Source organism: Vombatus ursinus, unplaced genomic scaffold, assembly GCF_900497805.2.
Source record: "Vombatus ursinus unplaced genomic scaffold, bare-nosed wombat genome assembly UNPS02006874.1, whole genome shotgun sequence".
Classification (NCBI taxonomy): domain Eukaryota; kingdom Metazoa; phylum Chordata; class Mammalia; order Diprotodontia; family Vombatidae; genus Vombatus; species Vombatus ursinus.
Genome location: NW_020946652.1, coordinates 2,371,432 through 2,398,109, shown reverse-complemented (window position 1 = coordinate 2,398,109; position 26,678 = coordinate 2,371,432). Strand labels below are relative to the sequence as shown.

Genomic DNA, 26,678 nt, shown 5'->3' with positions numbered 1-26,678 from the left:
AAAAAAGTCTTTTGTCTGCCTCACTGTTTATGGGAAGAGACAATTAGTTTCTCTTTGTTTTGCCATTGTTTCTTTACGTAAACAAAATGGGAGCATTCCTGGGCTTTGGAGTTTAAAGGGAAGTTTATGATTATCCAATTGCTTTCATAGAGGTGAGTGACTTGTCCTAGGTCACATCCAGTTTCAGATCCAAGACTACTCTGGATCTCCAGGTTCCCAGGCCACTGGTGTTCCCATGGTGCCATCTTCTGGTGCCAGAGCTCCATAGGGTGGAAGTTATCTCTGAGGTCCTCTAGTCTGAGCCTTGGTCCTTGAAGCCTCCCTAGGCACCTGGTCCTGAAGGTTGTTACAGAAGAGATGTTCAGTTCATGAAACCCCGGGTGGTGACAAAGCCAGCTTGCTTCTCTTTGTGGCTTCCATTTTGTCCCCCCACAGGTGCCACCATTGAAATGGCACCAAGTGCCCTGGTGCTTCACTGGGCACAGGTCCTGACCATCTTTGTTCCTGGTCACAGCCTTCATGGTAAAAACAACTTCCAGTCTCTGGGCCCATTTTAACAGCTGGCTTCATGAGGCATTCAGAATTCAGTTTCTTAGTTTCTGATCTTTGCAAAAGACAGACGGCATGTGGTTGAGAATACAGGGCTGGCCTTATTGTCTTGAAGGCCTGAGTTCAAGTCTCACCTCTGACACACACAATGTAACCCAAATAAAGAGATATAATCCTTCAGTGCCCTAGCAACTCTGTAAGACTGTAAGTGCTGGACATTTACCAATAGGCATGGATAGAGGGAATTTGCTCACTGGGAATTCCCTATACCAATGTGATCACAGGTGTGCCCAGGTGTGCCCTCATTTTTTTAAAGAACAGGTGTCAGAGATAAAGTTACGAAGTGATTTGTTTTCCTTATTTTCCCTTTACTCCAGAATTACTGGATCCACGATGGAGGACGACAGGAAGATTCTCAGTGAGTTGTTTACTTGGTGTATGAACTGCATCTTGGTGGGGCTGGAGAGTGGCAGGGAGTGGAAAGAGTTTGCAGGCATGCCCCCATCTTAAGAAAAATGAGGTTCCTGAAATCAGAATCCACAAATTAAACCACTTAGGAAGTTATAAATAAATTTATTCCCCTAGACCTCTCTACATTTTTAAATGATAATTCCCCGTAATACCTTTGAGGATTTAGTTTCATGAATCCCTTCAAAAAGGAGGTGGGTGGGGGAGTGTTCTCAGGAGCAGAGAGGCCTAAAGCTCCAACTGTTGGAGATTGTTGGAAATGAGAGAACAGCTCTAAAATGGGGTTTTGTGTTAGTGGGAGAATCGAGTTTCATTTATGTATTTTTGGAAACAATAACAGCGTTAGCCCGATCATGACACGCAGGTGATGCTGGCCCTGCCAGTGGAGTGGCCGCTTTGACCTGTCCCCCAAAGTGGAGAGGCTTTAGTCAGGACCTGCCCAAAGCAGTTCAAAGGGGCTGGTTCTGGGGGCTGGCTGCGAGGATTCGGCCATCCACCAGCAGCAATGAAGGGCTGCCATCTTGGAATCCTGGAGGGCTGATGTTGCTGCTCATGCCTCTACCCTGTGCCCAGATCCCAAACCCATACGTAGCTTCCTCATAAGGAGAATCCACCTCCTATGTGTATCTACCCCTTCCTCCTCCCCCACCCCATTCAATGAGATGCCTGCTTCCTCTCCCTTTGGGCACAGGCTCCTTTCAGAGACCGACAACAGTATGGCCGCGGCTCCCGAGCAGTCTGTGGGGAAGCAGCCTGTGCCCAGGCTGGAGCGGGACATTCGAGAGGGTAAGTGAAGGGCACCAGCTGTTATTCGCCAGAAGGGCCCTCAGTGCTGGGGCCCTGGAGATGCACAGAACGAAACACCTGCCCCCAAGGGGCTCCCGGCAGCCAGGAGAGATGAAGCCTGCCCAGAGACAAGATGAATGCAAAGAAGCTCTGATGGGGGAAAGAGAGAGAGAGATAGGAGGCAAAGTTCTGTAGAGAGACCTGAGGAGGGAGAAGATACTTTCAGCTGAGGGAATCAGGGAAGGCTTCATGGAAGAGGCGGCACCTGAACTGAGCCTCGAAGGGAAGAATTTCAACAGGCAGAGAAGAGGAGGAGGGTACATGTCTCAGGTAAATGCAGGGAGGCAAGAGCCTTCAGGGCAGGATTGCAGACTATCTCATAAGGGCTGGTTGGAATATAGAGAAAGAAGGGAAACCACACCATGAGGCCGACAGGTATGTCCGAGGCAGGCTTCCTGGTCTCCCCAAGGCCATATTCTGAACCTCTGAATTTCTGGGAAGCCTCACTGAGCCCCATTCCCTCTTAGACTCTTGCTCTGATGGCGCCAGGCTTGGAGTCAGGAAGGCTTGAGTCCAAAGCCGGCCTCAAACGCTCTGGTTGTGACCCTGGGCAGGTCTTTAATTTGTCTTCTCAGACTCTGTTTCCTCATCTGTGACATAAGAGGGATGGGCTCGTCAGGTTGAGGTATGATCTTCTCCGAAGCTCCCTCCCTTGGGGTCCAAGGGTCCCACAGACAACAGACCCTCGCTGAGCTGAGCTGAGCCAGCTGATGTCCCTCAGTGGCGCGTCCCCCTCCCCAAGGCTGGTCAGGCTAGGAGGCTCAGTGCTCTGTCCGCCCCCGTTTCCTTCTGGGAATGTGCTGGCCCAGCTTCTCTGAAACCTGTTTATGTTTTCTGCCTCAGGGTCCCTCAACTTTGACAGCCACAGACCGGCTAGGCGACATGGGTGGCATGCTACAGATGGAGAAAGAGTTACAGAATTGGGAGGAGGAGAAAAAATGCTAGATGTTTGGACCAGCCAGACGGCTGCTGACTCAGAGGTCCCACCAGGGCCTGGTGCATTCCAGCATGCTCTTTGGGGTCACGCGGAGAGCAGGCCCTTTTCATGAAGTCTTACAAAGCACTTTTGTGACAGTAGCCCTGTAGGCCAGGCAGAACAGGCATTGATATCCCCAATATACAGATGAGGAAACTGAGGTTTATCAAGGTTCAGGGACTTTCCCAGAGTTACGCAGCCAGTGCTCAGGCTAGGACCCAGGCCCGTGTTCTGTGTCTCAGAAATCAAATCCCCTAAGATAGAGAATCCAAGGTCAGACTCTGTGCCCTTGGACCCAGGCCCACCTTGTCCATGGTTGGCCTGTGCATAGAGACTAGTCGAGGAAAGCTTGGTGATGGAGGTGGGATTGGAGCTGGAGCTCGGAGTAGGTGGGATTGTCAGAGGGGAGGGAGGAGCGCATTCCAAATGATCCAAGGTGTACAGGTACGACAGGTGTCAACGAGGCATTCCATGCTGAGGGATCTTGGGAGACGCATGGGATAGTCATGATGTCACTGGGCACTCAAGGGACTTCTGAGGCCACTAATTTTAAAGATGTGGAAACTGAGGCCCAAGAGGGTGATGTGACTTGCCCAAGATTACATAGCTGGCCAGCCTCAGGAACAGGACTTGAACCCAGGTCCTCTGCATCAGAAGACATGGAGTCACATCCCAACTCTGAGACTCACTGGTCATGTGACCATGAGCAAGCATTGCAAGTCTCTAAGCCTCAGTTTACCATCTTAAAATGAGAATAATAATTGCCCCACCTAGTTCATCAAGATGTCGGGACAAAAGGCTTCGTAAACCCTTAAAGTACTGTTGCAATGTGAGCTACGATTGTAGCAAAGGATCCTGGAGATGATGAAGGACTTTGATTGACAGGCTAAAGCCCGGTCGAGTCAACAAGGTTTTATTAAGCACCAACTGTATGCTAGGTAGTGGACTAAAATGCTGGGATTAATTGCCGTAGGAAGTGGGTTTCATTGGGCCGGTGGAGCTACAAGCTATTCTTGTCTTAGAAGAACGGGCAGATATTTCTATCCTGGAAGAATAAAAAATAACGTCCATGATGCAAAGCTTGCTTCCTTGCCTGTTTTTGTGGCCCTTAGATAAGACGGGAGTTTCAGCCCCTGCCTTGGCCTTTAGCCAGCAAGTTTAGGGTAGGACCTTGTCCTGGGACCTATGCAAATGGAAGGCTTGCTGCTCCCCTGATTTCCTGGCTCTTCCTTTCCTCTGAGGGAGGTAGAGGCATCAGCCTGGATGATATCCCCCATCCGTTGAGCCTCTGGCTATGCTCCTTCTCAGCCACAAGCCAGCTGGGCCTCTACTCTCTCCCTGAAGTTGTGGTCATCCAGAGGTCAGTGACTTTGTCCAACTGGGGAAAAAAAACCACCCAGGAAGTAGCGGCCAATTCACCACTTTCCTGTAAAGGTCTGGGGAGCCCCAGAGAAGCTGCCAGACTCCAAAGCCCAGCATTAGCTAGCAGAGTCTCTGGCGCCATTGTGGCAGAGTACAGGAACAGGAGGGCCAGAATTGGTGGGAAGGAGGGAAAGCCTTCATGCTCAGGCAAGGCCCACCTTTCCACTCCTCAGACCTGGGGCTACTCCTGCATCTGGCTTCATCAAGCCTTCCCTAGTGGGGAGCCTGGGAATGCTGCTTTGTCACACCTGCTGCTGGCTTGATGCTGAGGACAGGATGGTCAAGGGCTCAGACCAGGTGACCATCCTCCAGCTTTCTGTGACTGGTGACTCTACCGGTCCGGAGCCCTCTGTCCCACTGTCTCTTGCAGAGAATGTCGGTCTTTCTCATCGTGGCTCTCAGCTGTCAGTCTCTCTCATCTCCAGATGGGAGGCATTGTAGCCAGACACTCAGCTGCCTCCTTTCTGGAAACCCACCCTCTCCCTCAGCTTTCCATCCTTTGCTTTCACTGGAAGCAGTGTTTGCTCGGCCTTTCGATAGCCCAACTTGGCACGGCAGCCGTGGGCCTGGCCAAGCCTCGTTACAGGCAACGGCTTCCCTCCTCTCCCCCCTTTCCTGATCCTGAGACCAGCAGCTCAGCAGAAGCAGGGCCAGGCGCATACCTTGAGCATGACACAAGGCTGCTCTGCCTGAGCCGGACGGCGGCAGCTCCATGACCAAACCATCCCCACCAACCACAGCTCATTGGACAGACTCCTTGTTTTCATTCCTCCGTTCGCCTCTGTCTGCTTACTATGGCCCTCCTTCCAGAGCAGCGCTCAGAATGTGGGAGGCGTGTGCCTAGGTGCACGTGTGGGAGCGTGCGTGCGTGCCTTCACATATCCCAAGTATTGAATGGGGTTGAGGGGTCATCACTGTTTTTCAGGGTATCATCCTTGCCTCTGGGGACAGTCAACAAAGACAGGTTTTTGTATTGAGGGGGCCACGGGCAACAGGGCTATATGTATGTGTGCACATATGTATACATATATGCAGAATAAACATAAATAAAGTAGCTTGGTACAGGTTGGGGGGCCACTGGCAGGTGGGAGCTCATCAAGGCTTTGTAGAGAAGAAGGCTTCTAAGCCGAGTCTTGACGGAAGAGAAGGGCTCTGAGATGAGATGAATGGGGAGTTAATTAAAGGCAAGGCAGCGTCATGTGTGAGGGGCAGAGGGGAGCCAGGCTAGCAGGATCACAGTGTACAGGAGAAAGAGCGCTAGCCAATGACTCTGGGAAGGCAGGTTGGGCAATGCCAGGGCAGAAATTCAAGGACATCCCCCGTTCTTCATACTAACAAATGGGTAGAGCCTTTGAGAGAGGCTTGTCTCCATAGAGATGGTCATGGAGACAACCACAGATACCTTTAGTCTCTCGAAGGGCTGGCATGAGGTAGAGACAGCAGATGGGCCGAGCCAGATCCTTAGATTGGAGGAAAGGGCAGGGCTGCTAATGTTAAAAGTGGAAGGTCTGGAAGATGGGGTCATATGTGGCCCCCAAAAGGGAGAAAAGCTGGAGACCAAAGTTAGATCAGCTTAAAGGAAACCGTCATCACACAGGGAGCCAAGGGTTTGAACCGGGAAAACTGTAAGACCCAGAAAGAATCACCAAGCATGAAACCAGCTGTTAGTGGGAAGTCGAGACAAGACCAGGCATCCTGAGGCGGGGATGGGGGCAGAGGCCAAGCACCGAGATGAGCCAACGCATCCTTGATCGGGAAACAGAAAGCGAGCTAGCGAGCTAGCGAGCTAACGAGGCTTGTTTCTTCCTAATGGTTTTGTGAGCGGGGAGCAGGTGGTCAGCATCTGGCCAAGTTCAATCCGAGCCTTATGAGGTGGGGCCCTAGAAATCGAGACAAGAAGCCATGGGGAGAAGCTAAGGTCACTGAGGACAAAAATGTTTTGTTTTTGCCTTTCTGTCCTCTGTGCCTTGGATGAAATACGTGATGAACAAATGTTTGTGCGATGGACGGATGGAAGCGGAAAAACAAACACGTTTCGTTCCAGTTTAAGAGAAAACTTCCCACTAGGTAGATTATACAAGAATGGAATTTGCTTCCAATAGTGAGCGCCCTCCCATAGGAACAACCAAAATAATAGTTAGCATTTCTGTGGCACTTTAATGTTTACAAAGCACCGTCTATATGTTATTTTCATTTGATCCTCACAACCCTGCTGTGAGGTAGGTGCTATCATTGTCCCCATTTTACAGATGAAGAAACTGAGGCAGAGAGGTGAAGTCATGTGGCCAGGATATCACGGCTCGTAACAGTCTAAGGGGAGAGTCTAACTCAGGTCTTCCTGATTCCAAGGCCAGGATTCTGTCCTCTACACCATGCAGATTCTTGACCTGGGAGTCCATGACTTTGCTTGTTGTTGGGTTTTTTTGTTTGTTTTTCAGTATTCTGATAACTATTCCAGAATGATTGGTCTTCTCTGCCATCTTTGTATTTTATTTGACATGCGTAAGCCCAGTATTCAGAGTGGGTCTGCAGGCTTCCCCAGACTGCCAGAGAAGCCCATGACACCAGAAGGGTTAAAAACTCCTGGTCTAGAGGGATTATAGTCCAGATTCATACTAAGTTCTGAGGTTGAACAGATGCGCTCTGAGGCCCCTTCCAATTCCACAGTTATTCATCTGGCCCTTCTCTGATTTGGAAGGAGGAGAAGCTGATCCCCTCCCCGCTTCATTTCCCATGCCCGCCAGCCCCACACTGACTCTGACTGTGCTTCCAGGGCCCTGGCCCTCTGCTCTGGGCTTGCTCAACAACTGTCTGTCCCTGCAGGGGGGCCACTGCTCTACAGCCACGTAAAGTTTGTCTACAACTCGAAACAGCTGAACGGAACCCAGCGGATGCTGCTGGATGATGTCTTGTCGGAAGAGGAGTGCAGAGAGCTCCGAAGCATGACCAGCGTAAGCGCCGAGGAGGGCAGCAGGGGGTCTGCGTGGTGTCTGGGCCGAGGGGAGGGAGCTTCCCGGCTCTTTGCTCACTTCCCTCCCTCAGCTTTTGGCTCCTTCAGGGCCAGGGCAGGTTAGCTGGGACCACTTTGGGATGAAAGGTCAGGGAAGTGTTTTGTGTTCAGTTCCAGAGGCCCATCATAAGCCGGGAGGCGGCCAGTGACCAGGATGGTGAAGGGTTTTGTCATGCGAGGACCCTTGAAGGCTGAAGAAGGGGCAGAGGCTAGACAGCAGAAGGGTGACAGCCATCTTTGGTGACTTGAAAGGCAGAAGGATTCCACTTGGCCTTAGAGGGGAGGGTTAGGTATAGTGGGTGAAAATTTCACAAGAGTGGATTGAACCTTCACACAAGGAAAATCCTTGACTATAAGTGCTGTCCCAATGTAGAATGGACCCTCCCTTACTGGTGGTCTTCAAGCACAGGCAGAACGTAGTATTTGGTAGAGGGGACCCCTTGTCTGATATGATTGAGGTTGGGTGTCCATGGAGATGCCTTCCAATGATGACATTCTGTGATTGTCTTAGAATCTTCGGGGCTGGGTGATCTTTAAGTGGGGAGATGAGGCTATGACTTCTGGTGAAGGAGCCCCAGTCCCACTCACCTACATTTCTGGGGGCTCAGTGAAGATTTAAAGGGATGGTATCTCAGAGGGAGAAAGCCATGCACACATGAGGTAGCATCATCACTCGCCCTAACGTGGTCCTGTTTCTGTGTTTTGCTTTCAGAGAATAATGCTTGCTGGTAGTGGGTACCAAGGGGAAGTTTCACCCCTCACTCCCAATGAAAAATTTGAAGGTGCCACCATCCTAAGAGCCCTCAAGGTAAAGAATTCACTTCTCAGATGAGATTCCTAAGGAACCATCCAGTGGATGGGAGATCTGAAAAACATGGCCCTAATGAAGCCAACATTCTCTGGTCATTTTTCAGGAAGCAGACATCTAGCTAGTGTCATTGACCAAATGCTAGGCCAGTTGAGTTAAAATCCTGCCTCACATACTTACCACAACTTAGGCTCTCAGCAAGCTGCTTCACCTCCCCAGGCCTCAATTTCCTCATCTGTAAATTGGGGATAATAGTCTCTACTTCATAAGCTTGCCATGAGGATCTGACAATATATGTAAAGTGCTTTACAAACCTTAACGTGCTTTGTAAACATTAATTACTGTTATTTTTCATAATAATATTCTGCTAATGTTCACACATCTAGCCATAGCCTGGCTCTCTGGCCAGGGCACGTCAGCATGGTAGATGTTCTGTGTTCAGTAACTTCTGGGGTCCAGGACCTTCCTGGGGACCCAGGGTTCCCCTCAATCAGCATCACTACAACATTCTTGTCCCAGGCCTGGGATTTCAGCCACCAGAGTAGTTTCTCTTCAAGATTTCACCACCTACGAGGCCTTTTTGGTTGTCTCGTCAAATAGTTCCCTGGGTACCCCCAAACTCCACGATCCGTTAATGTTCCCCTCATTTTATGAATGGATACATTGAAGCCTAGAACAAAGTAAACGTTCCCTTACCTAGTATTCATCTAACAAGATTATGAGAGGCAAGAGGAGGATTTAGAGTCAGAAGCCTGGGTTCGAATCCCAGTTCCCTGTGTTAATTGTGGGTGAGTCATATAATTTCCCTGGCCCGGGTGTTTCTCATCTGTCAAAGGAAGGGGGTGCCCTAGATGACTTCCAGAGGCCCACCCAGCTCCAAATCCCTGATTTGTGCCAGATTCCCGCTTGGATTTCCTTCTTTCCAGGCAGCTCAGTGGTTTCTTCTTTCTCTTCAGTTTGGCTATGAAGGCCGAGTACCCCTGAAGAGTGCACGGCTGTTCTACGACGTCAGTGAGAAGGCCCGCAAAATCGTCCAGTCTTACTTCATGCTGAACTCCACCCTCTATTTCTCCTTCACTCACCTGGTTTGCCGAACGCCTCTGTCAGGTGAGGCATCAGGGCCAAAACCTGGTGGTTTCTCTACTACATTCAATGAAAATGTCTTGGAGAATAAACTGTGAAAAACAAACTGGAGGAAGGTTTCCTACAGCTTGTAAGGCTTTAAAGTGAACGGTTTGTCCTGAGCACTATTTTCCCCTTTTTTCCACTTTCATTTTTGTTCAACAAAGTTCAAAGCACCAGCTGGGACATTTCTTCCTCCCTGTGTGTTTCCCAATGGATTTTGTGCATGAACTCCCAAATGCCTTTACTTAATCATAATCTCTTAATGGACAATTTTCCTTCTGCTTTATAACCTCTAACCCTGTTCTTTGTCCTTACGGAGACCTCCAGTCCCTCTGTCCTCAGTTATTTCCCAGGCCATCACCCCTGCTCTGGCTACACTCTCTTCCTTCTCTGTTTCAACTCCTTGGCTGGTAGATTCAACTCTCTGCTGTCCTCTCCACTTGCATCCCTGTTCCCCTTATCCAAGCCATGACCTTGAATCATTCCCAGCTTCCACTAGTTTCATTCCTACCCACTGACCACAGAATGAAGCTAGAGAAAATCTTGGAGCTGCTGCCCAGGTCTGCTGCAGATTCATGGTCCACAGTCTCCGTGGGTTCTCACTGCACTAAAATAATCCTCTGATATATCTACTCTCCCTCTCAGTGCAGTGGCTCTTCTCAACCTCTTCACCCCTGCCCTAGACTCCCCACTCCACACTCCCAGTACCATTCCCCCTTTCACTTTCTCAGTTGAAGACCTCACTTCATACTTCTCTGAGGGCCCCCTCTCCTTTCCTCTCCTCAATTCATACATAGCACACATAACAACCAATCACTCAGATGCCTTCTGCCGCTATCTCCTCTCTCACCCCTTTCTCTCATGAAGTAGCTGTTCTTCTGGCCAAGGCGCCCACTCATACGGACCTTTGTTCCTGTCCTCTCCAGCCAATTCTCCCCTTTGTGGCCCCCACTGTCTCTCACAGTCTTTCCCTGTATATGGCCCCAGCTTCTTCCTTGCTGCCTACAGACACACCCCTGTCTCGCATTCACCCTAAAAAGACTCCCTTTGATCCAACAACGCCCTTGGTCTACCATCCTCAACCTTTCCTTTCTTTCTTGGCTAAACTCCTTGAGAAAGTCATCTTTACTCATCGCCTCCACTTCCTCCCCCCTGCTGGCTCCTAAACCCTCGCAATCTGACTTCTGGCCAGACTGAGATTATCTCCTCCAAAGGTACGGATGATCTCCTAACCGCCAAATCCTATGGCCTTTTCTCCCTCTTAATCCTTCTGGACATCCCTGAAGCCTTTTTCAATGCAAGTCATCATTTCTTCCTAGACACTCTCTCCTCTCCATTTCCGGCACCCTACCGCTCTTTGTGATTCTCCTCCTTCCTGTCAGACCTCTCCTTCTCAGGTTTCTTTGCTGGGTCTTTGCCCGAGTCTTGCCCACTAACAGTAGTATCCTCCAGCCCTCTTCTCTTTTCTCTCTGGATTCTCTTACTTGGTGATCTCCTCTTCTCCCGTGACCTCCATGGTCATCTCTATACAGATGGTAGGCCTATTGAGCCAGGCGTAGTCTCTCTTCTGTTCCTCCAGTCCCATATCACCAGTTACCTCTTCAGGGTCTCAAACTGTCTGTCCTTTAGGCATTTCCGATTCAAAGTCCAAAGAGAACTCATTATTGACCTTCCCCTCCCCACACATGTACTACACTGCACGGCCCAAGCTCTCCTTCCCTTCTGCACTTCCTTATTGCTTACAAAGGCATCATCCTGCCAGTCACCTTGGCTCAAAACCCTGGTCTCATCCTTCATGCCTCACTCATACTCACCCCATGTATTTAATCAATCGTCAGCTAGGTGACACAGTGGATGGAGTGCCCCTCCTCAAGTTAGGAAGACATGAGGTCAAATCTGGCCTCGGACATTAGTTGTGTGGCTCTGAGCAAGCTAATCCACTACTATTTGCCTCAGTTTCCTCACTTGTAAAATGGGTATTATAATAACATCTACCTCTCAGGGTTGTTGTGAGGAATAAATTAGACAGTAAATGTAAAGTGCTTAGCACAATGCCTGGTGCTATAGAAATCTTACCTATCGTCACCATCGTCATCATCACCTTCACAACACTCTCACGTGTTTCCCCTTCACACTGCCCCCACCCTGCTCCTGATCCTCCTTACCTCTCACTTGGGCTATTACAACAACCTTCTGTTTCCTCTCCATGCCACCATTCTCTCCTCGCTCCAATCCATCCTCCACGCAGCTGCCAAAGTGATTTTCCTAAAGCCCAGGTCTTACGGTGTCCCCCTCACTACTCAGTAAACTCCCTTGGCTTCCGATTAGTTGATAAGTCAACAAGCATTTACTCAGGTCTTACTCTGAGCTAGACACTGTCTAAGCTATTGGCTTCATGATCAGATCGTTGGTTTGGCATTCCAAGCCTTTCCAGTCCTCTTCCATCTTACTGCCCTATGTGAACTCTGATTCCCGTGACACTGACCTCCTTGCTCTCCCTCACCCAGGACACAGCATCTTCCAGTCATTTGAAGTGGTGGTTCCCTCTTTCCCCACATACCTGGAATATTCTTCCTCCCCTCTACCTTCTGACTTCCCTGGACTCTTTCAAGACTCAGCTTCACTTACTAGCTGCGTGACCCTGGGCAAGTCACTTAACCCTGATTGCCTAGCAAAAAGCAGAAAAAAAAAGACTCAGTGATTGCCTTTCCCAGGCCCACGCCTCCACTGTTACTCCTATGGACCCTACGCCTTCTGTCTGAGTTTACGTCCTATCGCACTGATTGTATCTCATATATGCATAGTTACTCATATATTGTCTTGCTTATTAGAATGTGAGCTCCTTGAGGGCTTATTTTTTCTTTGTCCACAAGTTTTTACTGATGCCCTTTCTTTTCTTACATCACCAAACCTCTCTTGCCCTCTCCCAGAAAACCAGCCGATCTCTCAAATGCACTGATCGTGACTTTGCCTTTTTTTGAGTTGCCAGAATGTCATACAGCAGGCACTTAATAAATGTTGTTGACTAACTAAGCAGTGGTTCCCTCTAACATGAAAGGACTTATGAAGAGCCCCTTTGTTGAGCGCTGGGAAGGAGGAGAGAATGACACCTGTAGAGGCAGAGAGACCTTGATTGTCCTTACCACTCATAGAACTTAAACAGTCATTGTCTTTGCAAAGCAAATGTTGTGGGCTCTTTCTTTGTGGGTGTGAAATGTCATCAGCAATGGAACCCTTTGCATGTGGTGCCTTCCTACATGAGACCCACTCCCAGGTTTGTCCCTTTGTCATTTCTAATGGGTCTTTTTTCTGCCCCATGTCAAGTGACATAATGGAGAGCAGATAAGGAGAGGATCTCGTCCCACACCTCAGCAATCTCCTCTGCTTGGCAGGAAAGCTGCCCTCTCCCACTACACCATCTCTCACTCTTCCTTGATCTTCTCTCCTGGCAGATCAGCCACAAAACAGGGATGACCTTAGCCACCCCATCCATGCTGACAACTGCTTCTTGGACTCAGACACCAACGAATGCTGGAAGGAGTTTCCTTTGGCTGCAAGGGATTACAGGTACCACCTGTGATTAAAGGGCCAGTGCATAGATGTACTATTGTCAAAGAGCCCTAGGAATCAGAGGCAGGGGAGGTTTCACCTGCCACTCAATCCTCCTCTCCATGGAGGGTTGGATGGCACCAAGGAATGCTGATTAACCTTCATCCACACACCCATGGGTAAAACCAAGCCCATTAGCCAATGGAGAATGACAGAAGAGAAGTGGGGAAGGGAGCAGGAGCACAAACAGGAATGGTCCTGGGATCCTCCAGCATCTCTACGTCCAGTTGTTGGGATCTTTGCCCCAATTCTTTGTTCCACAAGAGACCGACCAGATCGAATTAAGTCAACAAGCATTTATTAAGCACTTGGTATATACCTCGCACTGTGCCAGGATCTGGGGATACAAAGAAAGTCAAAGACAGGGTCCTGCCCTCAAAGAGCTCACATTCTAATGGGAGAGACAGCAAAGAGCTAGGTATATCTAAGATCTATACAGGATGGATGGAGGGTAATCTCAGAGGGAAAGGGCTGTGATGGGGAACCCCAGAAAGGCCTCCTGCAGAAGATGGAACTTAAATGGCTTCTTGAAGGAAGCCAGGGAACCAGGAGATAGATATGAAGGGTCAGGACATTCTAGGCATGGGAGACAGCCAGTACAAAGACATGGAGACTGGAAATGAAGTGTCCCCTTGGAGGAACAGCAAGGGGGCGCCTGTCACGGAATCGTAGAGTACATGAAGGGAAATAAAATATAAGAATGCCAAAAAGGCAGAAAGGGGCCAGGTTGTGAAGGCTTTAAAGTGAAATAGAGGTTTTCTACTTGACCCTGCACGTAACAGGGAGCTGCTGGAGTTCATTGAGAAGAGGTTGGGCTATAATGTCCAGAGGCATGAACCAATGGCTATCACTTTGGAAGATGAAAGGGAGGATCTGTTGGCATGCAGGGAGATCAATCAGGATACTGTTGCAGTAATCCAGCTGAGAGGCATTTGGGGTCTGCACCAGGGTGGTGACTGTGTGATGGGAATGGAGAAAGGGGGAACGTATGTGACAGATGAAGAAGGTGGCTACAAGAAGACGTTGTGATGCTGGTGGGGACAATGAGGGTCTGAGGAGGAGCCCAAAGCTCCACTCCCAGAGCGTGGCGATTCCCTCAGTAGTGGTATCATGACTCACCCGCACTGGGCTTCCCAGACCACAGAAGTGGCATGAGGGCAATCATGGCAGCCAGACTCATCAGGACCTTTGTCTTTCTTCTCACAGTGCCATCCTCTATATGAATGAAGACTTTGAAGGCGGAGAGTTCATCTTCACCGGCATGGATTCCCAAACTGTGACTGTAAGTAACCTTCCTCTTGGATGCCTTATTCTCTGCCCGGCTCCTGCCATTTCCTAGAACTTCACAGTTTGGCTTCTTTCCATCCCTTTGGGGGCCCTGACTATTACATCTCTTGTGTTGATTATGGGGTGAAAGAAGTCCTGTGAATTCAGAGATCTGAAGTTTGAGTTGGAAAGGAACCTTAGAGATGTCTCCTCCTACAGAACATAAACTTCTTGAGGACATGTTTTTTGGGTATCCCTAGCATCTAGGACAGTGTCTGGAACGAAGAAGATTAATAAGGAAGTGCATAGTGATTATTGATTGATGCTCTTTCCAACTCCCTCATTTTACAAATAGGAAATAGAGACCCAGAGAGATTAAAGTGACTTGCTCAAAGTCACACAGTTATTCAGTAACAGAGCTTGGGGGATTATTCAGGTCTCCCAATGCTTGGCTTAATACTCATCCTGCTATATCATTTTCCAAACACACCCCAAGTCAACCAATCTTAGAGCATCATTGAAATGTACTCTATGGCCCTCTGGGGCATAATCTAATTTGTGGCCCTGATGGGAACAATAGTGCCGTCTCATTAGGAGAGTACTATTGGCTTTTAGGAGTCATCTATCCCTGAGCATATCTGTTCTGTCTTCATAGCTAGAGACCAGCTAAAATTAACCAAACCTTCTGACTAGCACCTCTGGAAACATTTTCCTCTCACCGTTATGAGCAGCATAATGGTATTCCTAGAATGTCTCTGCAGATAAAGGGCAGGGAAATTCTCCTCTCCACTCTTCAATAGCCCAACTCAAGCAACGGTTCAATCACCCACTCTGAGGTACACACAGAGTCTCAGGCTAGCATTCTATCTCTTGATGTAGAAGGGACTCTGAGCTCTCACAGGTGCCAATGCAGCACAAGCTGTGATCATCCTGCTAAGGATCAAGTCCAACTCTTGGGATGTTAGTTTGCTAACCTTCCTAGCAAATTTTGAAGAGACCAACCCCAGAAGATTGGTCTCTGGAGGATGATTTTTTTGGGCAATGGCAACTCTCAAAAACCAATCTTCTAAAGCCTAAGGACTATTAAGCTTTAGTATTTGGTATTAGTGGACAGAGTACAATGATTGATAAAATAAATCATGGAGCCTTGAAATAAAAAATAAATAAATAAATATAATATATTTATATAATATACTACATATAATATATAATAATATAATATATAAAATAGAAAGAAAGAAAGAGAGGAAGAGAGGGAGGAAGTCAGGAAGGAAGGAAGGAGGAAGGGAGGGAGGGAGAAAGGAAGGAAGGAAGGAAGGAAGGAAGGAAGGAAGGAAGGAAGGAAGGAAGGAAGGAAGGAAGGAAGGAAGAAAGGAAGGAAGAAAGAAAGAAAGAGAGAGAGAGAGAGAAAGAAAGAGAGAGAGAGAGAGAGAGGGAGAGAGAGAGAGAAAAGAAATCAGGTCTCTCTGAAATTGACTGGAGCCGAAAATCCAGTGGCGTGACGAAACATTCTCTTGACTTTTCCTCCCTCTAGAGGCTAAATTTGGTAAAGCTCAGAGGTTACTACAGACAACAAAGCATTGGTGGTCACGTCCAGCATCAATCCCTAGTATTTTTCAAGTTGTGTTGACAGGAATGAATTGGCAGCTCAGATCACTTAAAAATGTCTAATTGGTGTTATGTTTTAAATATTTCTGTCACTTATGAATGACTCTCTCCAGGCAACATTATCTTCCTTTGTGGGGGAAAAAAGACACATTTGGGCAACAACATCAATTAACATCTGTGACTCACTCTGTATCTCAGGTGGAGGGAGGGGAGATAAGGAAACAAGCATTTATATTGCACCTACTGTGTGCCAGGCACTGTACTGTGTACTTTTTTACAAATGTTATCTCATTTGATTCTTTTTTATTAATTTATTTTGATTTATCAACAATCACTTCCATAAACTTTTGACTTTTAAATTTTTCTCCCCCTCACTCCCCAAGACATAAAGCAATCTGACATAGGCTATACATATACATTCTTATTAAACACATTTTCACATTAGTCATGTTGTAAGAATTAGAACTCATAGGAGGAACCACAAGAAAGAGGAAACAAAACACAAGAGAAGAAAAAAAATAGCAAATAGTATGCTTTGATCCGAATTCAAACTCCATAGTTCTTTCTTCTTTGTGGATAGCATTTTCCATCATGAGGCCTTTGGAGCTGTCTTAGATTCTTGCTTTGCTGATAAGGGCTAAGTCTGTCAATATTAGTCATCGCACAACATGGCTGTTACTGTGTACAATGTTCTCCTGGTTCTACTCACTTCACTCAGCATCAGACCATACAAGTCTTTCCAGGTTTTTCTGAAGTCTGCCTGTTCATCATTTCTTCTAGCACAATAGTATTCCATTACATTCATATACCACAACTTGTTCAGACATTCCCCAATTGATGGATATCCTCTCAGTTTCCAATTCTTTGCCACCAAAAAAAGAGCTGCTATAAATAATTTTGTACATGTGGGTCCTTTTCTCATTTGTATGATCTCTCTGGGATACAGCCCTAGAAGTGCTATTGCTGGGTCAAAGGGTATGCACATTTTGATAGCTCTTTGAGCATAGTTCCAAATTGCTCTCTAAAATGGTGGATCAACTCCATCAACAATGCATTAGTGTTCCAATTTTCTCACATCTTCTCCAACATTTATCATTTTCCTGTTTTGTCATGTTGGCCAATCTGATAGGTGGGATGTGGTATCTCAGAGTTGTTTTAATTAGCTTTTCTCTAATCAATAGTGATTTAGAGTGTTTTTTTTATATGACTATAGGTGGTTTTAATTTCTTCATTTGAGAACTGCCTATTCATATCCTTTGACCATTTATCAATTGGGGAATTTCTTGTATTCTTATAAATTTGAGTTCATTCTCTATATATTTTAGAAATGAGGCCCTTATCAGAGAGACTGGTTGTAAAAATTCTTTCCCAATTTTCTACTTTCCTTCTAATCTTGGTTGCATTGGCTTTGTTTGTGCTAAAACTTTTCAATTTAATGTAATCAAAGTTATACATTTTGCATTTTCATTTGATTCTTGTAACAACCCTATGAGGTAGGTGCTATTACAGTCCCTGTTTTCTAGTTCAGTAAACTGAGGCAAACAGAGGTGAACTGACCTGCTCAAGGTCACACAACTAGTAAATGGCTAAAGATGGATTTGAACTCAGGGCTTCCTGACTCTAGGCACAGAACTCTATCCACTTTGCCACCAATGCAGGACCTCTATGGTCCACCACCCCAGGCAGCATGGTCAGTCAGTGAGTAAATCAATCCACAAGTGCTTATCAGTACTTACCACTGGTAAGTACTGGGGAATAGTATAAAGAGCAATAGCCCAGGTATCAGAATTCCTGATCTCCAAATTCTCCTCTCACTATCACTACCTAGTGATGCTGGGCAAGTTATTAGCACCTGCCAGCCTGCCTCAGTGTCTTCATTTGTAAATCGGCCAGGGAGCTGTCAGTATTCTGCCTGCTCTGATCTGAAATCTTTCCATTTCATCTCCTTTCATGTTATCATGATCATTGTGTAAATCATTCTCCTCGCATTGATGTGTTCTCCAGAGGCCACTGCCATTATGTCCATTCATTTTAATAGCAGGAAGTTTTATTTGAGAAGTATTAAATAAATAAAATGGATAATCATGTAATTTAATTAGAGAAGGGGTGGCTTAGACCTAGATTCACATCCTGGCCCAACTATTTACTACCTATGTGTCCTTGGCCAACTGACTTTCCTGCTTTGAGACTTGTTGGAAGTGAGCCTGGTGTCCAGAACTGGAGTCCTGGGTTGACCTCAATCGATTGAACAATGAACATTTATTAAGCACCTACTCTGTGCTCAAGGTTATAATATGGGCCTAGCCTTTTAGAACTGGGAGAGACATTTGAGACCACTCAGTTCAAGCCCCTCATTTTATAGATTTAGAAACTGAGATTTAGAGCAAAGATGTGACTTCCCCAAGGCAAGCCAAGATTGTAAGTGGCAAGGGTAGGATTCACACTCATATCCTATGGCTCTAATCCCAGTGTTCTTTCCATTACACTAGCCAGTCAACGAGCATTTATTAAGCACCTACTCCATACCAAGCACTTTACTAAGCCCTGGGGAGACAAAGGCAAAAGACAGTCTTTGCTGTTAAGCAGCTGCAGTCTAAATGGGGCATGAGGTGGGGTGAGGTGACATGCAAAGAAGTCTATACAAAAAGTACAAAGACTGGATCAACTGGAGATAATCAGAAGAGGAAGGCATGCCACACTGCTAGTGTTAAAAAGCTTTACAGCATAGACTCTGCCTCCATCAATGACTCACAATTTCCTTTGACTTTAACTAGACAGGCAAAAATTCCATCCCTTCCCAAAACGCAGTTCATTAGGAGAACTCAGTGCAGTCACCTCACCTGAGTGCCAGCTCCTGGGTAATCATCACAATGAGTACTGCAAGTCAGAATCTGCCTCTTCATTCCTCCCATGCATTAGTAGAGATGCTCCGACCCCAGCAACTCCTCAAGTTTCCATGGACCAGATAAACCTGGCCACGCACGTGGAGTGATGCCAAGAGAAGTGCTCACATCCACACCTCAAACATCCTAACATTATGGAGCTTTAATGAAGCACCAGGTGGGATTGTGCATGGTTGGGATGTGTCGTTACTTAAAAAAAGCTTGTTTGCTTTTTTTTTTCTTCTCCTCCAGGCCTCCATCAAACCAAAGTGTGGACGTATGGTCAGCTTTTCCTCAGGCAGAGAGAACCCTCATGGGGTGAAGGCTGTGACCAAGGGGCAGCGGTGTGCTGTGGCTCTTTGGTTCACCTTGGACCCATTGTACAGGGAGTTGGTAAGATCCCCTTGTGATGCATCACAATGGTCTGCAGCAGGTTTGACTTGCTCCCCACAGGCCCATCTTATAGAATCCCTAAACTGGGAGAACTCTTAAGAAAAGTGTCCCCTTTCATGTACACTAGAAACCTGAACATTTCAGAGAAATGCCTCTCTTCCTTTCCTGCCTCGTGAGGATCAAGTTGCCAGGATGGCCAAAGTGTTATTGCTGCAGGATTCACTTGATTCCAATTCAGTTTAACAGACATTTAGTAAGCAACGACTGTGTACCAGGATGTATGTGCTAGGGGCTGAGGATAAAAAGACAAGCCAAAGAGACTGATATCCCGCTGGAACAGGAGATGGATACTGTCCTGCTCCCTAAATGTGGCCACTCCAGGCTTTCTCTCTCAGTCTTTCTTTTGTCCAATCTGTCCTCTACATAGTTACCAAAATAATCTCCCTGAAGAATGAGTCTGACCAACTCACTCTTCTCATGAAACTGCAGTGGCACCCTGTAGTCTTAAGGAGATAAGCTCCCAATTCTGACATTTAAGAAACATAATCTGGCTCCAATTTATATTTGCCTCCTTGTTCATCATCATTCGCCTTCACAAACATTCCCTGGAGCCAGACCAGACCCCTCATTGTTCACTGACCTCCTGCCCCTCTCACCTCTCATGTATTTACATGGGTTGCCTTCACTCCCTCACACACATATTCACACACACACATGCACACACGCACAGACACACACACACACGCACGCACACACACACACGGAATGCACTACTTCCTCACCTTTCCTTCCAGACTCCTTTCTGCCTCTAGGCCTTACCATTTATCTGCCAAAGTTTTCCCCAGGTCCTTTCCGCCCCATACAAAGATGTTTTCTACCAGTATTTTCCCACAGCACCATATCTGGATTTTTCCTTGGCCTTCTTCATACCAGCCTAATATTATATATGTTTCCCATACCCCTCCCCCTCTTTACTGCCTAAGGGAAAATGGAAGCTTCTTGAGGGAAAGGACAGTTTTATTTTTGTCATTAGAACCTCATGGCTTAGCATGGTGCCTGGTATCCAGCAGGTGCTTAATAAATGCATGGTAGATCAAACTGAATCCCGGGAAGAGGCAATTTCCTAGATTGCACCACAGTTCTATGAACACCCACTCTTCCATATTGGCAAGGGGTCCATTGGGGTCTTACTGGAGGCCGCTTACTCTTAGGTAGAACCTGTCCTCAGGGAAGGGAAGAAAGCACTGTGGTTGGAGTCTGGACCTGAGTTCAGCTCTTGACCCTGATCCTAACTTTGTGGCTGTGAGCAAACCTGGACTTCTCAGAGTGGGGCCATGGGAAGAGAGCTAGAGCCAAGAGTCTTGCGTTCTAATTCTGCTGCTTCTCTGAGCAAAATGACGTTAAGCAAAGTATGAAAACCTCTCTGGGCTTCAGTTTCCTTCTCTGAAAAAGATGAGGGCTGATTAGATGACTTCTCTTTCAACTCTACACTTAGGATCCAATCATATTCAGTTCCCTTATCTATACAATGGGGGGTTGGGCCAACCTTGAGCATACTCAGATCCCTAAGTAGATTGGGAACCAGCTCCCACAGAACGAGCCAACATTGTCTACTTTTTGCCTCGTGATCCCTTCAGAGGATTTTGTGGCTGAAAGTGCCACAGAAGTCAGTAAGCCCAGTCCCCTCATTTGGAAGAATCTGAAGCAAAAGTCCAGACCAGCACAACGACTTGTCCTTTCGTGAAGTACCCACACATGTCCTGACCACACCGTCCACTCCTGCAGAGCTACAAAGGGAGCCTTTCAGGCCAAGGGCCCCTGTGTGATGATCTGTAATCTCCTTGGGTTCTCATGCCTCTGACTTAATGAGACTCACCATTGCTAGAGATTAGGCAAACAGTGAGAGGGAGCTTGGGGGTGAGGAAGAACCCCTGGGCTCTCAACTCTACCTGTATGTCCATATAGGGTCAGGAGACCCAGAGAAGGGTCTCCAGCATGTGATAAACTTATGGAAGGACACAGACCCAAGAGTGGCACACCGTGGCCAAGGGTGGACGAGTGGAGATCTGTATCCCTGAAGAGGAAACAGTCCACGTGAATGAGAACACAGAACCATTGAAGTTTCTCTTCTTAGAATCCTCACGGCCACGTTTGCCCTCTGATATCAATAAGTCAAAAAAATAAAATTCCTCTCACAGACATAAAATCCAAGTTCCAATGCAATCTGAATTTTCTCCATTGAGAGAAAATGCTAGTGGACCCCAATGCTATCCTCCATCTTTTATCAGGGAGCAGCGACATCTAGTGGTGGAAGTGGGCAATGCTGCATAGAGTCTTCAATCATCCCTGTTCAGCCCAAGGTTATAGGTACGCACAGCATGTCCATTGTTTTTGAACTGGTCCTATGGAGCAGTCGCCCATCAGTTACTCACTGGCTTCGGCACATTTTGTCACCTCGAGCAGGCCAGTCCCAAATTTATCTAGACTAGAGAACACACCAGTCAAGTCAACAAACATTGATTAAGCACATACTATTTCCTGGGGACACACACACACACACACACACACACACATCCAGACCCTGCTCTCAAGGTGCCACAGTCTGATGGAGGAGACATCTACAAACAGCGATGTGCGGACAAGATAGGAGGAATCAGAGATGGTCTCAGCGGGACCTGCCTGCCAGGGATGTTGTAAGAATCAAATGAAATATTTGTCAAGTGCTTTGCGAGTCTTAAAGTGATATATACACGCTGGCTATTCAATTAAATATGGCGATGATTTTGATGATGATGATGAGGTCCTAACCCCTCAGAAATCAGAAGGAGCCATTTTCACCCCCAAACTGAGGGTCAGAGTGAGCTGTCCAAGGTCACGACAGCCTTATGGTAGGTATTTTACCCATATGTCCATAGCTCCTGCCTCGAGCTTAGCTGCAGTGACCACTCCCTGCCTCCCTTAGATGTCCAGACCTAGTAGGGAGAGGGCATCAGGTAATCCCAGGTGGTCCCAGGTGATCCCAGATGATCCCAGGGGTCGGAAGGGACCTCAGAGGCATCCGATCCTATCTGCAGCAGACGCCCCCCTATGAGATACCTGACGTGAGCTTGTCTGGCTGCTGCTTGATGGCTGCTGCCTGTTACCTCTGGGAGTGCCTGTCTCACTTGCCACTGGGACTCATTGTTTGTTCAGGTTTTCTTTGTTTTCCCTGGATACTGAGACTTGGCATTGTGGCTGATGGCTCTCCCACCCAAGGCCACCCAGAAGACATGTCTTTTCTCTTCCACATGATGACTCTTCAAACCCCTCAATGCTGAACATAACTAAACCTTCTCTCTTCTCTGGATGAAACCACCAGCCCCCCATAGCCTGCTGGTGTACCCTGGAGACCCCTCCCCAGCCTGCCAGGGTGCCCTGGAGACCCTTCCCCAGCCTCCTCACCTTACTCTCCAAGCTGCCCAGCTCTGGCTGGGTTTCCCTGAACCCCTCCCCTCTGCCAGTTCCCACTAATTCTGTCTCCTCTCACTTCAAGGCACTGGTTTGGAGGAAAGATTTCCTGTTGGGATCAACACTGAAAAGGAAAGTTTGGAGATGACTCATAGGCATATCCAGAGAGACATATGTGTGTGCATATCTGCATATAAGCATATATCTTATAAATATGTAAATTACTTAGGTAACATATCTACAACATGTATTAAATATTATTTACTACATTATTAAAATCATATTTAAATATGTGATATTTACACCCAGATATTATAAATACACACACCTCACTGTTACAGCAGCTAATTGGATGAGGGGTTAAAATGAACCCTGGATCACATTGCCCCCAGACACCTCTGCTGTCTCAGGTAATCATCATAACAACGGCTAACATTTCTGTGCACCTGCTATGTGTCAGACACTGGGCTGAGAGCTTTACAATTATCACCTCATTTAATCCTCACAGTGACTCTGGGAGCTAGGGGCTATTATCCCCACCCAGGCAAACAGAAGTGAAGTGACTTGTCCAGGGTCATGTAGCTAGCTAAGGGAATCTGGATTTGAGATAAGGTCCTCCTGACTCCAGGCCCCACTCCATCCACTGCCCCATCAGCTGAGTATAATGCTAATGCATCTCATGCAGACATTTAATTTTACATTTTATTTGGTGTTTGGGGAGTAGCCTGCCTGACCTGGTCTGTTCACACAAGCATTGTCCTTTGTTTTGAGGTTGCCACTTGTTTGTAACTCACCCCCCACCCCCAGTCTCCACCACCCAAAAGCTTCCCCTGGTCAGAAAGACCTGAAATGGCAGGTGTTGCACCTTGCAGTCTATGCAGTATTGGGGAGCCATAGCCCCCCACTTCTGCAATGAAAGGAAGGTGTTCTCATAGCAGCCTCGGAGATAATATGACCTGTTGAGGACAGAAGTACCCGCTCAGTCCTGTGGCCCAGCAGCTAACGTGGTGCCAGATGCCTCCTGATTGGGGGGGAGGGGGCAGCTGCTGGTGGTAACGCTGAGATGGGTGCTAACAGAGGCTCCTGTTTTCTCTCTTCCAGGAACGTCTTCAGGCAGATGAAATGATCAGACAGTGGAACCATGAACAGGGCATCAACCCCAAAGATGAACTATGAACGTGGCCAAGAGCGTCCTATCAAATATTTATTTAATAATGTTAATCTTATTAGAACCTTTTATTTTTGTACAGAGTCTTGGTATAAATTAATGGGTTAATATGGGTCTCCTAAGCCTCCCTTTGGTTGTCTACAATCTTTCAATCTTGTGATCAGTGCATCTTTCAAGAGAATCAATCGAGCGGTCAATCGGCAAACATGTATTAAGTGCCTTCCAGGTGCTGGGGAATACTCAAAGAACCCCTGGCCTCGGGGAGCTGATGTTACAATCCAACATGCATTTATTTTCATTAAGTGCCTATTCAGTGCCCAGCATGGGGCTGCAATGCTAGGAGTACAAAGATAAACATGAAAAGTCCCTACTCTCCAGATGTGCAAAAGGAAAACCCAAACCCCTCCCATTCATTTGCTGAGGATCTCAAAGCCCAAACAGGGAGGGTCCCTCCTTTCTCTGCTTGGCAGAATTCCAAGCTTTGAAGCCCAGAGGTTTGAGGTGCTTTTAGGCATGTTAGCTCATATGAACTTTACAACAACTCTAGTCCATAGTGTGCTTACTGCCACCATTTTACAGATGAGGAAAGAGGCAGGGAGAGGTTAAGGGACTTGCCTAAGGTCATACAACTAGTCAAGTGTCTGAGGCAAGATTTGAATGCGGGTCTTAGTCCCACACTATCCACTGTGCTGCCTAGATGCCATTAGTGAAAGAAGCCACCAAGCCATTCTAGGTTAAGGCTGAGAAGGTTCCCAAACTTCTGAGAGCCCAGACCCAGGGAGTTATTGCTGGTATTTACCCCACAGAACCCAGAACCTGCTCCAGGAACATTCATGGCATGGCCTGGTTTCTTCTCCTGTGTATCCCCTGTGGGGCCCAGATTACTGGCTGGCAATTTCCCTGATCATTTTCTCCAGCTTTGGGGGGGTACCTCAGTTTTGTTACTGTACAACACATTTGTGCTTTCATCTAAATCTTTCAATAAAGGGAAACTTTATTTTAACACCAGTATTCTCAGTGTCTCAGTCATTTGCTCAGATATTTGTCCACAGGCTCCTGCAATGTGGACAGTGCTCTAAACAGCTTCTGGGTCAACAACAAAGCATTCTTTAGGTACCTACTATGTACCAGGCAGTGTGGTAAGTGCTCGGTATATAGAGAAAGGCAGAAGTCAGTCCCTGTCCTCCAGGCTGGCGGGCAAGAGGGCAGGCATTAGGCGCCAAGCATTTATGAAGCACTTCTTATATGCCAGGCATTGTGATAGGTGATGATGACACAAAAAATAAGCAAAAAGAAAGACGGTGCCTGCTCTCAAGGAGCTGACGTTCAAACAAGAAGAAGGAGGCAGAAAAGGTAGAGGAGGAGAGAGAAGGTCCTGGTGCGGAGGCAGATCAATAAACTAGAGTCAGAAACACAACCAGGAGGGGATGAAGGGGGGCTGTCCTGGGCATGGTGCTGTCCCAAAATGGCAGCCCCAGAAGGAATCCACCAATGGGAAAAGGGCGCAGGTTTGGCAAACAGACGTTCCAGGATGAGAAAGCCTCAGCAGCTGAGGGAAGGGCCAGGGTGAGAAGAGTGTCTAGTGAAAGAGCTTGCCCCACATTGCTGCTAAGTGAGGCAGGGCCCGGGCCTTCAAAGAGCTTCAAGGCTAATGCAGTGTAATAAAACAGCTATGTAATACAATGAAGAATAAAAATAAAATTGAAATAAAAATTAGAATTAAATCAGGTACACAAAAAGATTGTAAATGCCCTAGTCGGCTAGATGAGGAAGAAATCTTCTATCAAAGCTGTCTGAAAAGGTTAATGGAAAAGGGGACATTTCTCTTGTCCCAAGAAATTTGGAATCGTATTTGAAGGGCATTAAATTCCAGACAAAGGAGCTTTTTTCCTTATTTAATAATAGCTAGCATTTATATGATATTTTAAGGTTTGAAAAGTACCTTATGAATACTAGCTTATTTTATCCTTGTGATAACTCTGGGACATAGGTGTGGTCATTGTCTCCATTTTATGGTTGAGGAAACTGAGGCACAGGTCAAGTGGCTAATCCAAGGTCACATAGCAGGTAAGTGTCTGAGGCTGGATTTGAGCTCAGGTCTTCCTGACTCCAGGCCCATTGCTTTATCCAATGTGTCATCTAGCTGCTTAGTTAGGAGAGAAACTGGGAGCTGTGGTGGGGTTTTCAGCCTGGGTATATCATGATTCGTATCTGTGCCCAAGAAATACCAATGTGTAGATAAGCTCACAAGAGAGAGAATGGCTGGAGATGGGAAAACCAACTGGAAGAATGTGGTGATGCCCCTGGCAAGTGACTGGTCCATCTGTGTGGCTGGGGAAAAGGGAAGAAGTGTTGGAGCTACTTAGGAGGAAGATTCTGAAGGAGTGGGCAGGGGCTAGCTGGTGGCATAACCCATTAGACCAATGGCTATTTGGGAACAGGGTTCAGTTGCAGAGGCCCCACCAGCTACTTGTCACCACCACTCTTCCTGCCCAAAGTGGAAATGCCAGGAGAGAGTAGAGAGACAGACAGAGACAGGAAGACACTTAAAGAGAATATATGGGCTCAGGAACCTTTGATCCCCAAATAGGTTCACCCTGGGAAAGTTCCAGTCACCTCTCCTGAAGCTGTTGGCAAAGGACCCTGCTAAACTTAGCATCACATGAAGGAAATGCCAGGTGTGGGCAGTGAGCAGGTGACTGGGCATCTTCTCAGGTGCCCTGGGGAAGGTTCACCTCCTGGGCTTTTCTAGAGTAAGTAGATCATGGAGCCCACCCTCGACATTCTATACACTGGCATGACATCCAGGAAATCATAGTAACATCATTCCAGAGTTGGAAGGAACCTTATCTAGACAACCCTTTGACTTTACAGATTAAAAATCTTAATTCTAGAGAGGGAAATGAACTTGGCCAGGGTCACACAGGGAGTGAGTATTCAAGCCTAGATCTGCCACTCTAACCCTTACCACAGTCTGGTGGGATCTGCCTGATTGAAAGTCATCTCACCCTAAACCCTAAAAGTGAACAGTAGAAGAATATGTTTGTTTTCTCTTTTTATTTTGGGAAAAAAAAATAGGAAAGAAAAGACTTCCAAAATAC

The 26,678-nt window shown here is 47.1% G+C and overlaps 1 protein-coding gene across 1 annotated transcript in view; it reads left to right on the top strand.

Annotated features, from left to right (window-relative positions):
• P3H2 (prolyl 3-hydroxylase 2) overlaps positions 1 to 24,585 on the top strand; it is a 154,083-nt gene extending 129,498 nt beyond the window's left edge. Inside the window, exons 7-15 of the mRNA XM_027848768.1 lie at positions 927 to 967; positions 1,709 to 1,803; positions 7,085 to 7,212; positions 7,984 to 8,079; positions 9,036 to 9,186; positions 12,657 to 12,771; positions 14,020 to 14,095; positions 18,822 to 18,962; positions 23,511 to 24,585. Of these exons, the coding sequence (XP_027704569.1) occupies positions 927 to 967; positions 1,709 to 1,803; positions 7,085 to 7,212; positions 7,984 to 8,079; positions 9,036 to 9,186; positions 12,657 to 12,771; positions 14,020 to 14,095; positions 18,822 to 18,962; positions 23,511 to 23,585 (918 nt within the window). The 3' untranslated portion in view covers positions 23,586 to 24,585. The remainder of the gene's footprint in view (positions 1 to 926; positions 968 to 1,708; positions 1,804 to 7,084; positions 7,213 to 7,983; positions 8,080 to 9,035; positions 9,187 to 12,656; positions 12,772 to 14,019; positions 14,096 to 18,821; positions 18,963 to 23,510) is intronic.
• Positions 24,586 to 26,678: the final 2,093 nt, after the last annotated feature.